Below are 14,648 nucleotides of genomic sequence, written 5' to 3'. Positions count from 1 at the left end.
GGTTTCAATCATGATTCACCACTTACAAGATAAGAGATCTTAGACAATCTACTGATCTTATTGTGAGGATTATATGACATAACATGTATAAAAAAAACCTGTAAGTTACCTGGTACATAGTGGTAGGTATTCACTAAATAGCAGATGATAATAATGATGAAGATAAACAAGGGTCCTTGAAATAGTACATTCTCCGACACATTTTAAATGAAATTCAATTCTCAAAAGTTCCATCTTATTTGAGGAACATAGAGTAAACCGTCTCTATTAATGTTTTTTAAAGAGTGGAAGTATAAGCTCATCGTGTACCACCATGCCCAGCTAATTTTTATATTTTTTGTGCAGACAGGGTTTGGTCGTGTTGCCCAGGCTGATCTCAAACTTATGAGCTCAAGTGATCCACCTGCCTTGGCCTCCCAAAGTGCTGATAGCCAACTAACAGGTTTACTTACTGAGATACTAAAAATATATTACTATGAATATCGCGCAATGCCACGGCACAGACATCCAAGGAGAGCATTTCAGTGAAGCTCTAGAATTGTTTCTTATGTAAGGTAAAACGACTGAAATATGCATTAAAGCCTTATAATAAAAGGGTTATTGTAATTTAAGTTAAATTTCTTACTGAAACGTTGTTTAATATAGCTCTAACAGTCATTATGAGTAATGTTTATGCTAATGAACTCATCCATTAATATTCACAGAAGAGGATCTGAAGAGGTGGGAGGAAAGCAGTAGTTATTCCAGGCAGTGAAAATTAGATGAATCTTTGTAGGGACAATATAAAAACCTAGTTAGAATGATAATGAAAAAATTGTGCGTGTCTTTGGGAAACAATGAGTCCAACCATGTACAGAGGGCCTTGAAAGCTAGGCGGAAGAATTCAAATTTGATTTGATAGGTAGGGAAAAAAACCACTGTTAAATTCATCATCTTAGGACCCATGTAATAAAAACAATGTTTAAGAATGACTAGGCTATTAGTGACACTTAATTTGCATCAAATAGAGAGTGAGTCAGGAAGCCTACTTTATTACTTGAATGATGGCTATATTGAGACATTAGGCTACGAGAGTAAGACATGCTTGTTATATAAATAAATGACTGAGCAAGTGAACTGTGTTAAAGGGCAAGTAGACAATGGCTTGGTCATTTTTCAGTCAAAGAGGATGAAGGACCGGGTTGAAATAGATGGTCCCACAATTTTATGTGTGGGTGATGGGGAGAATGGTGGCACGAAGAGAGAGACCTATAGGGAAAATTTGTTTATTGATATTCTAAAGGGATATAAAAATTAAAATATTCAGTAGAAATTTTAGATATGAAATTAGATTTTGAAGAACTTGCCTTTATATGTCATATATATTTTTTACATATATACATTTTTTTTGAGAGAAGGTCTTGCTCTGTTGCCCAGGCTGGAGTGCAGTGGCTCGATCTTGGCTCACTGCAAACTCTGCCTCCCTCCCAGGCTCAGAAGGTCCTCTTGCTTCAGCCTCCTAAGTAGCTGGGACTACAGGCATGTACCACCATGCCTGGCTAATTTTTATATTTTTTGTACAGGCAGGGTTTGGTCATATTGCCCAGGCTGGTCTCAAACTCATGAGCTCGAGCGATCCACTTGCCTTGGCCTCGCAAAGTGCTGGGATTACAGGGATGAGCCACTGTGCCCGACTGACATATTTTCTTTTTATATAGATATGCAAAGTAAATTACATTAAATATGTAGTATATCCTGGGACATGTTTTTCCCCAAGTAGAATTACTTTTTAAATTATATTGGTCTAGGCTATACTTAAAATTTACTTTAGAGTTGAACAATGAGAACACATGGACACAGGGAGAACATCACACACTGGGGCCTGTCAGGTGGGGGGCAAGGGGAGGGAGAGCATTGGGACAAATAACTCATGCATGCGGGGCTTAAAAACTAGATGATGGGTTGATAGGTGCAGCAAACCACCATGGCACATGTATACCTATGTAACAAACCTGCACGTTCTGCACATGTATCCCAGAACTTAAAGTAAAAAAAAAAAAAAAAAAATACACTTTAATGACAGTTACCCCAGAAGCCGGTAGACTGGATTAAAATGATTATTAAATGTAACTCATATATAAATGTCTGTGAATTTAAGTATTATAATTCCCATTTCATAGAAAACAAAAAAATATACGACAGATTTTTAAAGGGATCAGCTGAGGACCAATAGATTTTTCTCTTCTATTTTTTTTTAAAGACAAGGTCTCACTCTGTTTCCCAGGCTAGCATGCATGGCTTATTGTAGCCTCTAACTCCTGGGCTCAAGCAATCCTCCTGCCTTAGCCTCCTGAGGACACACCTGGGACTACAGGTATGTGCCACCACATCTGGCTAATTTTTGAATTTTTTATAGAGATGGGGGGTCTCACTACGTTGCCCTGGCCTCAAACTCCTAACCTCAAGCGACCCTCCTACCTCGGCCTCCCAAAGCACTGGGATTGCAGTCATGAGCCACTGTGCCTACCCCAGATTTTAATGAACTAAATGGACTTAAGCAATGTTTAAACCCAGCTGTCTCTAATTTATCCACAAAATTTGACAAAAGGAACAACAAAACAATATACGATAGCCAATAATCCCAATGTAAATAAACAAAATCTGAAATATATTTTGCCACATTAATCTTAAGTCAGGTATACCTGACTCTCAAACTAGTAGTTCATGATAAGATCAAGAAAGATTACTTTTCAGAAATGTATTCTGCCTATTGAGACCTGGGAATGTAATTTTCACTGTGAGCAACAACTTGGGGTTGGAGGCAGAATGGTTGGGATGGGAGGACAGACCTATTGAATCTGAGCCCTAAGACTTCTAATAGTACCTAAGAGTATACGAAGATTTGATATTATCATGAAACAGTATATCTAATTCTTACCATTAATAACTGGCGTGTAAACAACAATCCCAACCAAGTTTGGGTCAGATACAGTTGTGTCCAGAATAAGGCCCCCAATGCTGAAAGAGATAAAATTATATAATTTAGAGAAGAGGGAAGAGAACATACTTGAAGTTATTCTGTACATACAGACACTCCTCCTTTTTAAAATAAAATATTCACACATTTTAAAAATAGAGCAAAAAGAAAAATATTCAAAGTAAAAATCAATGTCAACAGTAAAATGTTGAAAATAAAACACGGCATAAGCTCTAGCCCCAAATTTCAGAATTCTGATGTCTAAGATATGCTACTTGTGAAAAGAAAAAGCATACGCTTTAAGTGCATTAAAATGTCTTCAACAGTATACAAGAAATTATTAACCATGTCTATTTCTGGGGGTGAGGGTGATGGGGACTGACGGTCATCTTATATCCTTCTGTGCTTATTAATTTTTTAAAACCATGCCATTGATCACTCTTATAATTTAAAAAATAATTTAAAAAAGAGTATGTTTTCATATTTGAAATAAACAAGGCATAAATGAGGTTATTTTTATTGTGTTAAAACTAGATATTGTTAGGATGTGTCTTATTACTGGCAAATTAAAATAATGAGTTATAGCCACAGAAAGAGCTGATCCTGAGAACAGAAATCTGGAAAACTAACATATCGTTATATGGTAGCAAGCCATACACTCTCAATGTGTCAGTGGAACTTGGAGATTTTTCTAAGTTTCCAAGGCCATTATCAACTGGTTAACATCAGTTTCTGGGTCTGTGTAGTATAAAACATTGCCAGTCCTAATATTCCATGGAATCCTGTGCCCAAATCTTCCAGGAAAATGCCATCCACATTACAACAAAATGAACTACATGCTGTCACAGAATGGGATTGATTGTCAAAATATCAGATCAAATGTTCTTACCCGATAGTTAACATTAGAAAGTTATCAAATCTTTATTATTTTAATTCTTTAGTAAAATAAAGGAATTATGCCTTAATAGGCCTCAACTGTGGGCGTTCTCATTAAAGAGGTACACTGTAGAGCCCCAAAATAGTTCTCTTTAGAAATATTTTAACATTTTAAGCCCTAATTAAAAGAATAAAGTACATATTTCAAGAACAAACTAGTTCTGAGTCAAAAAATAAACCTCCCTGACAAAATATATAGATCATGTTGTGGATATAACAATTGCTAAAAGTACATTTTTTAAGATTCCTGTTAAGCCCAGTGATAAAAGTTACTATAGAAAAAATTAGAAAAGACAAAATGAAGAAAGTAAAAACCGACCCTAGTTACACCATTGCGTTACACTGTTGGTATGCTGTTATATAGGCTTCTAGACATTTTTAAACTTATTTTGTTACTTATTTAAATTGACAATAAAAATTGCACATATTTATCCTATACAACATGTTTTGAAACATGTATATATTGTGGAATGACTAAATTGAGCTAATTAACTTATGCATTACTTCACATACTTATCTTTTGTGGTGAGAACACCTAAAATCTCTTGGCAATTTTGATGAATACAGTACACTGTTATAAACTATCATCACCATGTTGTACAATAAATCTCTTGAAGATGTTCCTCTAGTCTAACCAAAATTTTTAATCCATTGACCGACATCTCCGCAACCCAGCTTTTTTACTATATACATTTTTTAAAATAAAAATTAAATGATAAAAGTAGTTTTATTTGCTTTTATTAAATTTTATTTTTACCATATAGATGTGTGTCACTAAAAAGTAAAAGTACAGCCGGCATGGTAGCTCATGCCTGTAATCCCAGCACTCTGGGAGGCCGAAGTGAGAGGACTGCTTGAGACTAGCAGTTTAAGACCAGCCAGGTCAACATAGCGAGACCCTGTCTCTACAAAAGAGTAAAAATATTAGCTGGGTGGGTGCATGCCTGTAGTCTCGGCTGTTCAAGAAACTGAGGCAGGAAGGTTGTTTGAGCCTAAGAGTTTGAGGCTGCAGTGAACTACAATCAAGCCACTGTGCTTCAGCCGGGGAAATACGGCGAGACACAATCTCTAAAAAGAAAAAAAAGAGGTATATAAAAGTACCATAAAGTTCATAATAAAATAATGGTCCCTAGCCCCACCTCCAGGTCCTTCTCTCTACTGGAAATTCTTTTTAACTTCTTTAGTAGTTTCTTCTGGCATTTAATTTTTCTAAATAACATGTTTATACTGCTATTTCTTCATTTTAAATTTTAGACATTTAGCAAACGACTTCCTACTATGGCAGATGAGGATTTGACCTCTCTTAAACTTCCCTCCCCACTTTGATCCCTTCCCAAATCCCTTCCTCCTCCCATCCTGCTAATCTGGTTATAATTTCTGGTGAAATACTTAGGGTTGACTTTATCATAACAACAGAAATTTCATTATTCATAGCTGAGCCACAGAGTGTATTATTAGATATAATCACTTATACTTTTTGCTTTGCCTCATATTTTTCTTCACTTTTTAGGTACCTATTACTAATTCAACCTCATATGTGTAACTAAGTTTATGAAGTACCTTTCAGTACAGTCAAACTCATCAATTCTACCTCTTTTTTTTTTTTTAGAGACATCCCTCCTTAAGCCCCCTGTCCTCCTGCCAATCTGGGTGGTTGCCTGTCTAGGCCTGATGTACAGCTGTCATCCTGTACCTTCCCTCCAATACTCCCTTGGATCTTGGTCTATGTGCTATAACAAAATCCCGGTATTTCATGGGATCCTGTTGCCTGAATCCTCCAGGAAAAAAGCAATCTACATTACAGAAAAATGAACCACATGCTGTCACAGAATAGATTTCTTCTTTCCCGTATCATCTTCTTTCTTAATTTATTTCCTAATTTTGAGAGACCACACCTCCTTTCAGGTTTATACAAAGGGGTAGAGGGGCAGTAAATTCCATGAGATCCTGCCTGTCTGAAAATTTATTTAGTCTTCTCTTACACGTGGTTGATAATTGTGACTATATTTTATGTTCAAAATAATTTTCTCTCAGAATTTCAAAGGAATAATTTTAGTGTTGCTATTGGACATCATTCTGGTTCCCAGTGCTTTATATGTAACATATCTTTTCTCTGGAAACATTTGGGATTCATGATAATATGCTTTGATTTGGGTCCGACCTACTTTAATTTATTGCACTGGGTATTTAGCGGGCGCTTTCCATCAGGAAGCTCGTGTTTTTCAGTTCTGGGAATTTTCTTGTATTATTTATTTGATAATTTTCTCTCCTTATCATTTACCTCCTATTGTTTATCTCTTTGCTTCATGGTTTGCTTTTCAGGAGGGTTCCTCTACTTTATATTCCAACTCTTCTACATAATTTATTTCTGCTATTTATGTATTTTTTAATTCCCAAGAGCTCTTTGTGTTTTTCAAATCTTCTTTTGCATTCTGTTCCTATGTTATGAATATTATGCAATAGCTATTATGCAATAGTTTCTCTTATTTATCTGAGGATACGGATGAGAGTTTTCTGAAAGTACTGATGGTACTTTCCTTGAGTACCATGTTTTTTTCTGTCTTTTATGTTAGAGGGCTTTATGAGATGTCTAGCAATCCTTTACTGGCTGCCCTGTTTAAGGGGCACTGCAAGGCATACTTGGAACTCTCTGTGTACATGGGCAGAGTTTGTCAGCAAGTGGGACTCATGGAAGACAATCAGGTGGGCTTGCAGCTCTTTCATTAAAGGACTCACGAGGGTTAGTATCTGCAGATCTGATCTTTTGTGCTGGTAAGTTTCCCCAGAAAGGAATTATCTAATTTTTTGCCTGGGGGTAAAAGGCTGTCTCCCAGCATTATACAAAGGAAAGGAAGTGGGATAGGGTTCTCATTGTTCAGTGCGTAGACTTTTAGTCTTGCTATTTTTCATACAGTGCTTAAGCCATATCTCACATGTACAGGTGTTTCTGAATCTAGAACCTCTCCGACTTAGCCTCTCGAGAGGTTATTCTTGTCTTCTGTTAGGGTATGAGGGGGCAGTCACATGGGTGCTAAAGCTGGAGAAAGATTTTCCAGATCTAATTGCTCCTTATCTAAACTTTCAACCAATCTTCTTCATTGCAGCTTTCAGATGTACTTGATGCCTTTAATTCCTCTTTCTGGGTTTCTGAGACTTGCTTCTGATAGGCAGTTAGGTTTCAGCTTTTTTCATTCTGCTCATTCAGTTAACAACTCTTCATCTGATTCCTATCTAACTAATGTTGTCAAATCTCTCACCTGCTGCCCTCTTTGTTCCCCCTCTCTTTGTGGTTTTATAGCATTTTTATTCTCTTACTGTCCTTTTACTAATTTCAGGAAGGAAAAGAAATGTTTCTTAATCTACCATGTTTAATAGGAAATTCATACTCTTTCTAGGTTGTTCTTTTCATCAGATATATAATAAACACCTTTCCATAGCAATAGAAATGCTACAATGTTATTTTAATGGCTGATACTCCATTTTGTGACTATATAATAATTTATCTGATCAATACCATATTGCAAGACCTTTATGTTGTTCTATTTATTTTTGTTATTAAAAACTCTGGGGTGATAGGATGCTTGCAGCTAAATCTTTTACATATGTCCTTAATTACATCTTTAAGGTCGTCAGAGTCCTAGATATGGAAGTAGCCAATGGAATATACATTTCTAAGGCTTTATGATACTCATCTGAGCAACTTAATACTCAGAGTAAGTAATGTCCTTGTCAGGTTAACATACACATACATACACAAAGACAAACATCACTAAATTTTACTCAATCTGGTAAGGCTTTGGAGAGAAGTTTGAAATTGGTAGCCAAATGAGGTTCTTTACGTCTACTGAAATGCCTGTCATTTAGATCCCTTGTTATAATACCTGGGAGAATAATGAATTGGCTATATAAATAATTAACCTAAGAAATAAAAACAGGCAATTCATTAATTTTAATATGCATGTACATATATGCTTATAGAAGACACACAAAGACAGACAGACAGACAGACAGACACACACACACACACACATTTTAATACTAACCTACTTATAACCATAGCTGTTATGACAGGCTCCCAGCCTGAGTGGAGAACTGTTCTTGTGGCTGGATGTTTGGCAGCTATTATAATCCAAATAGGAGTTAGAGCCAAGAAAAATACACCAACTAATGGAGAAATGTAGTAATAGGTCTCTAAAATTAAAAAAAAGAGACAACATTTAAATCTCTCTTCTATGTAGCAGATCTAAATTATCAAAGTTCACTAGAAGGTATGACACTATCAGACATATTAACATGCTATACATTTTCTATAAACTTCAAACAAATTTATAACTGTAAATAAGGTAAAAATATTAATGTAACTGAAAAGTAACACATTAATTCAGCAAACATTTATTAAAATAATTACATAACCTACATGGAAATAGCATAATAACAATAACAATAAGAACAGTAACAGTAAAAAAGCTAACATTTATTGGGCTCCTACTATATACCAAGTACTATGCTAAATGCTTTATATTCGTCGTCTCATTTCATTGTCCCCACCAATATAAAATAGATACTGTCATTTTATTTTATGAAGAAACTGAGGCTTAGAAACTTAAGAATACAGTGAGGAAATAGGGAGAGCCAGAAGAAAATAGGTATCTGACACCAAAGTTAGTGCTCTTAACTCTAAAGGTAAATAGGATATTATTTTTATCCATAGGGATCTTATAGTACAGGCATTCCATAAAATACTGGCTGTCTGCTGATAATAGACATCCAAGCTCCAAAATGAAATTGAAAAACTAGGTTTGATTCTCAATTCATATTTAATTGTAAATCTCCCTAGGGTTAAAAGTTGCATATCCCTTACTGAAAGTCTTATCATCTCAAGGCATTTTTTTGATAATATCATTTTAGCTGATCAAAGTTTCATTATTATCAGAGATATTCCTGGCTTCTTCTCGATAACTCTAATTATTATGCAGAGTAAATACTTTTTAACTTAAAGGCAGAGTTTACCTCGAAGTTCTATAGCCTACAGCCTTACATTACTTAATCTAAGGCAAATGTTACTTAGTATTTTGATCCTGCAGAATGCTGCAACCCTTACCCCAACTCTTACCTTTGACTGAATTTTCTATTTCTTTTGCTTCTTAAGATATTTAAGGATCTTCTCACCTATGATTAAAGATGCCTGAACTACATACAAACCCCAAATTTTAATTTTTTCCATATCATGTAGGAATAAGCAATTATTATAGATATTAAAATAAAGCTAAACAAAGTTTACTCCTAAGCTTTTGTACGGATTTGCCATCACATCTTCTCACAGTCCTGTAGCCTACAGCCTTAGATTACTTAATCTAAGTCAAATGTTACTTAATTTTATGATGTTACAGAATGCTACAACCCTTACCCCAACTCTTATCTTTGACTGAATTTTCTTTCTCTTGCTTAAGATATTTAAAGATCTTCTCACCTATGACTAAAGATGCTTGAACTACATACAAACCCAAAATTTTTATTTTTTCCATATCATGTAGGAATAAGCAATTATTATAGATATTAAAATAAAGCTAAACAAATTTTACTCCTAAGCTTTTGTATGGATTTGCCATCACATCTTTAAAATCATTATACTAACAAAATTAATTTTTATATTTTCTTCTATTTAAAGGAATATGACTAATGCTACATTGTGTCATTTTCTCCATGATTTTTTAAAAGATGAAAAAAACCTTTTATTTGTTGAATGGATTCCCAGTTCTCCTCGTAAGCCATTAGATAAGGATAAATAACATCCCAGTTAGGAAGCATTTCAATCTACTAAAACAACTAAGGTTGCCAACAATTTCTTTAATAGAACTAAATAGAAAACAAAATGCATTGAAAACCACTAAACACAAATGAAAAGAACTATTCTGCTAGGTCAGATCATTTTAGTATTTTATTCTCAGGTCAAGGGAGGAGCACCCTGCTAGACTTCAAAGAAGTTATCCTCAACATTAAATCTCTGGAAGTTTACAATCTGAAGTTGAAAAACGCACCCACCACGCCCACCCCAGAATCACTGCCCTGAATTTTCAAAGAGGAGAAAAAATACCTTAGGAAAGAAACTAAAAATAATGAGCAGGCAGTTCCTTAAAAAGTTAAACAGAGTTTAACTTGACCCAGCAATTCTACTCCTCCATGTACACCCAACAGAATGGAAAACATATTTACATAAAAACTTATACATTACATAAAAATTTGAATGTTCATATCAGCACTATGCATAATGGCCAAAAAACAGAAGCAAACTAAATGTTCATCAAATGGTGAATAGATAAACAAAACTTGGTATATCCATAAATGGAATATTACTTGGCCATTTCATTAATCCATACAATTGGATGTTACTCGGCACTTCATATGATTCAAAACTGATGCATGTGACAACGTGATGAACCTTGAAAACATTATGCTAAGTGAAAGATGCCAGACTCAAAAGGTCACATATCAAATGATTACTTTTATATACAATGCCCAGAATAGGCAAATCCAAAGAGAAAGTAGATTGGTGATTGTTAGAGGAGGGGTGGAATGAGGAATAACTGCTAAGTATTCTGTTTTGTTTACAGACAGAGTCTCACTTTGTCACCAAGGATGGTGTGCAGTGGCATAATCTTGGCTCAGTGCAGCCTCAAATCCCTGGGCTCAAGTGATCCTCCCATTTCAGCCTCCCAAAGTGCTGGGATTACAGGCATGAGCCACCACGCCAGGCCCAGCGTTTCTGTTTGAGGTGATGAAAATGTTCTGGAATTAGATCACGGTGATCCTTTACAACCTTATGAATATACCAAAAGCCACTGAATTGTGCACTTTAAAAAAGTGAATTACATGGCATGTGAATTACATCCAATTTTTTAAAATCCTCACAGAGGGGAAAACAGGAAGGAGGACTACATTCTTCAAAAATGTCAGTCATTAAAGACAAAGGATATAGACACGTACATAGACAAGGAGAGAGAACAAAAGATAAAGCAAATGGGGTAAAATGTTAACCTTACGTGAATCTAGATAAAGAGTATGCAGGGTTTTTTTTGTACTGTTTTGATTTTTGCAACTATTCTATAAACATATAATTATTTTCAAATAAAAGTCTTTTAAACATTAAAAAGGTGGGAAAACCATGATAAAACCCAAATTTCCAAGTGATTTACTGTAAATGTATTCTACTTCAATTACCTGCCAAATGCAACATGCCCATTCCCACCAAATTAGACCATATGGATAATTCTATAGGACCCTCCTAACTTATTCCTGGCTAACTTCTAATCCAATTTTGATAGGTAGGGAAAATTACAAATATATAAAAAGAGATGCTACAAACATTTCTCTTTTTTGGGTATACTGGTGTTTTACAGATGTCATAAAATTAAAGAATTACTTTTAGAAAACCACCAATGACACAATCAACAAGAGGAAATAGTCAATTAAAAGCCAACTATGAACTTCTACATTAATTTTAAAATGTAAAATCATCTTCCTTCTAAATGAAACACATTTAAAAGATCCTGGTTAAAATAATATTTTGTATTAAAATCTGGGTATATCATAATGGGTATTAGGGTAGGCTGAATAAAATCTACATAATAATTCACAGGACCTGTGAATGCTACCTTATATGGCAAACGGGGCTTTGTAGAAATGATTAAGTCGAGAATTTTGGGATGGGAATATTATCCTGGATTATTTGTGTGACCCCTAAATATAACTGCAGGTATAGGAGGGAGGCAGGAGCAGATTTGGCTGCAGAAGAGGAGAAGGCAATGTGACCACAGAAACAGAGATTGGAGTCATATTAGCTACCAGCCGAGAACACCGGCAGGCAGCCACCAGAAGATGGAAGAGGCAAGGAACAGATTCTCCCCAAGACCAGAAGGATCCAACCCTGATGACACCTTGATTTTATTCCTATATAACTCATTTTGAATTTATACTTAATTGTAATTGTTCTGGCTTCCAGAACTGTAAAAACAAAACAAACAAAAAAACCCAAAAAACATTTCTATTGTCTTAATCCATAAGGTTTGTGCTAATTTGTTATAACGGCAATAGATAACTAATACGTGCATATTTAAAACTTTTTGGAATTTTAAGCCTAATAAATGTCCATATACATTAATACTGACTCTGTGATACAGGCAAACTACAGAAAAGTAAAGATTAACACAGCTAAAGTGGTTCAAATTGCTCTGATGCCACCTAACTGGCAAACATAACTAGCATCTTTTGTGATTCAGTTTTCACATTTTATATTGTCGACGGCATTTCTCAACTGCTATTATATCATTTCATTAATAGTGTTCATCATTCTCACCCCAAATTCTTCTGAAATATGTATCTGTTATTATTGACAATTTTTATGTATTAGCTGTTTCTATGTAAACAACAAATAATGGGCACTGTAAGTTGCGATTTTTTTCTAAATGCCCCTTAATAATCAATCTAAATTTTCTCGGGGAACTGACATTCTAGAAATCACTCTAACCTAAGATGGTACAGTGTTAAAAATGCCTCAAGCATAGAGACATTCAAGATAAATTTAGATTCTACTCACACCACCACATTAAGGCAGAGATATTCTAGAACGGTCTGTAAATAACCAGGTGGCATCCTTGTTAGTCTTCATAGGAATGCAGTAACCTGAGGCTAATTGCTACTGCTCTTACAGCTTCAGCTAAGCCATCTGTTTAAAGTTAATCTTGAAAAATGAAAAATCAATCAACATTTTGCCTCTCAGATCTCGCCTACAAAGAGAATATCTAATAATTTTTTTCAAATCAATAAATATCATGTACACAGAAGAATTAGATAGCCATGCAGTTATAAATATGTGAAAAGGAATTTTTTAAATCTTCTTGGAACTTATGCAAACAGAAAGAGCAACAATCATGTGAACATATATGTATTCCAGTTACTGACCCAATGTTGAATCTTGTTAATAGCTTTTAAAGATTACTATATGGTTAAAGATTACTATACGAATGTATAAATGCCTTTATATTGTCTCTGCAAGCCACACAAAAGTATATCAGAATCCAGAGCTTAGTTACTCTCTGAACTTTCTTTTTCCATTTGAAATAGATCTTTTCTAGCCATGTGTTGCCATTTTTATTTTTCTATAGTGGTACTAATTCCCAGATACTTTCTGCTAAGGCAAGATATCCTTCCAATGTTTCCCCAATACTATATCCTCATCAAAACTATTCTTTTTTTTTACAATCTATTATGTTATTGGACAGTTACTGTGCCAAATCATTCTGAATAACTTCTAATCACGTTAATTGGAGTGTTTTCAAAAGGAATAAAGCATTTGGTGAAGTACTGTTTATTAAACATCTGTTTTGTATATGGCACTATAGGGGGCTACAAAGAAATAAAATAAGAACACAGATTTGTCCTTAAGAAGCTTATATCCTCATAAGAGAAGGTATAACACTTATAGAAAAAGCTATAATGACCAGCCACACATTAAACATGGCATAAGAGAAGTGTCAATTAAGTGCTATAGGAAATCAGAGAAGAAAAAAGATCACTTAAGACTAGGAAAATCTATAAATGTAGCCTTTAAAAATGAGAAGGATTTGGATTGGCCTTGATGGGAAGAAGAGGATGAATTGGGGGAGGGGAATGAGGAATGAATTGAGGGAGGGGAATAAGAAGGAAAAAAAAAAAAAACAGATGGTATATGAGATCAGTAAACAGCTGAGTCTGGCTGGAGTAAAAGGTATGGAACAGGAGAAGCAGGCAGAAGCTTCTGCGAGGCCTAAATACCAGGCTAAAAACTTTAACTTTGTCCATTAAGCAATAGTTACTCAGGATGACTATAAAAAATAAAGTCAATTGGAGTAAACAAAGCTTTAGGCTTGTTTGTTTTATTCTTTTTTGGAGGAGTGGAGAGGAAAAGGGGGAAAATTGCATATTTACTTCAAATAGCAAAAATCAGCAAATCTCAGCAGAAGCAAAAGAAAGGTAGCACACATTAGCTGGGTGTGGTGGCTCACACCTGTAATCCCAGCACTTTGGGAGGCCGACACAGGTGGATCATTTGAGGTCAGGAGTTCAAAGCCAGCCTGGCCAACATAGCAAAACCCCCTCTCTACTAAAATACAAAAATTAGCCGGGCGTGGTGGTGGGTGCCTGTAGTCCCAAATACTTGGGAGGCTGAGGCAGGAGAATTGCTTAAGTCTGGGAGGCGGAGGTTGCAGTGAGCCGAGATTGCACCACTGCACTCCAGCCTGGGCAACAGTCAAGCGAGACTGTCTCCAAAAGAAAAAAAAGAAAAGTAGCACACATTGAATTGCATGGATGCAGAGATCCTTAGTACATGTATGAAAGCTAACAGGACATGAGGGAGTATTCAGTCATTTTAGAATACCCAGAATTCTAAGTAGTTGAATAAGACTTTTTTCTTTTTTTCGATACATACTTAAAGTGTACAACTTGATGTTTTCATAGACATATTACAGTTACATGGTTAGATATATAGTTAAGTGGTTAATATAGTCAAGTGATTTAACATCCATCATCTCAGATATTTAACCCCTTTCCACTTTTTTGTGGTAATTACATCTAAAGTCTACTGTCTTGGCAAACTTCTAGTTATAATATTACTATAGTCCTCATATTGTACATTCATTGGATCCCTAGATTTATTCATCCTACATAACTGCAACTTTGCAGTCTTTGATCTACATCTCCCCATTTCCTGCCTCACCTC

At 35.1% G+C, this 14,648-nt stretch overlaps 1 protein-coding gene across 4 annotated transcripts in view; it reads right to left on the bottom strand.

The window, feature by feature from the left end:
• Nucleotides 1-14,648, bottom strand: part of SLC41A2 (solute carrier family 41 member 2) — a 151,157-nt gene that overhangs the window by 54,913 nt on the left and 81,596 nt on the right. For all 4 annotated transcript variants that reach the window (XM_058425497.1, XM_032168832.2, XM_058425499.1 and 1 more), the window contains 2 exons: nucleotides 7,936-8,083; nucleotides 2,918-2,997 (listed from right to left, as the gene is read on the bottom strand). In XM_058425497.1, coding sequence (XP_058281480.1) covers nucleotides 2,918-2,997; nucleotides 7,936-8,083 — 228 coding nt within the window. The remainder of the gene's footprint in view (nucleotides 1-2,917; nucleotides 2,998-7,935; nucleotides 8,084-14,648) is intronic.

Source organism: Hylobates moloch, unplaced genomic scaffold, assembly GCF_009828535.3.
Source record: "Hylobates moloch isolate HMO894 unplaced genomic scaffold, HMol_V3 SCAFFOLD_12, whole genome shotgun sequence".
NCBI classification, from domain to species: Eukaryota; Metazoa; Chordata; class Mammalia; order Primates; family Hylobatidae; genus Hylobates; species Hylobates moloch.
The sequence above is the reverse complement of the archived record's forward strand: the minus strand, read 5'-3'. Positions and strand labels throughout refer to the sequence as shown.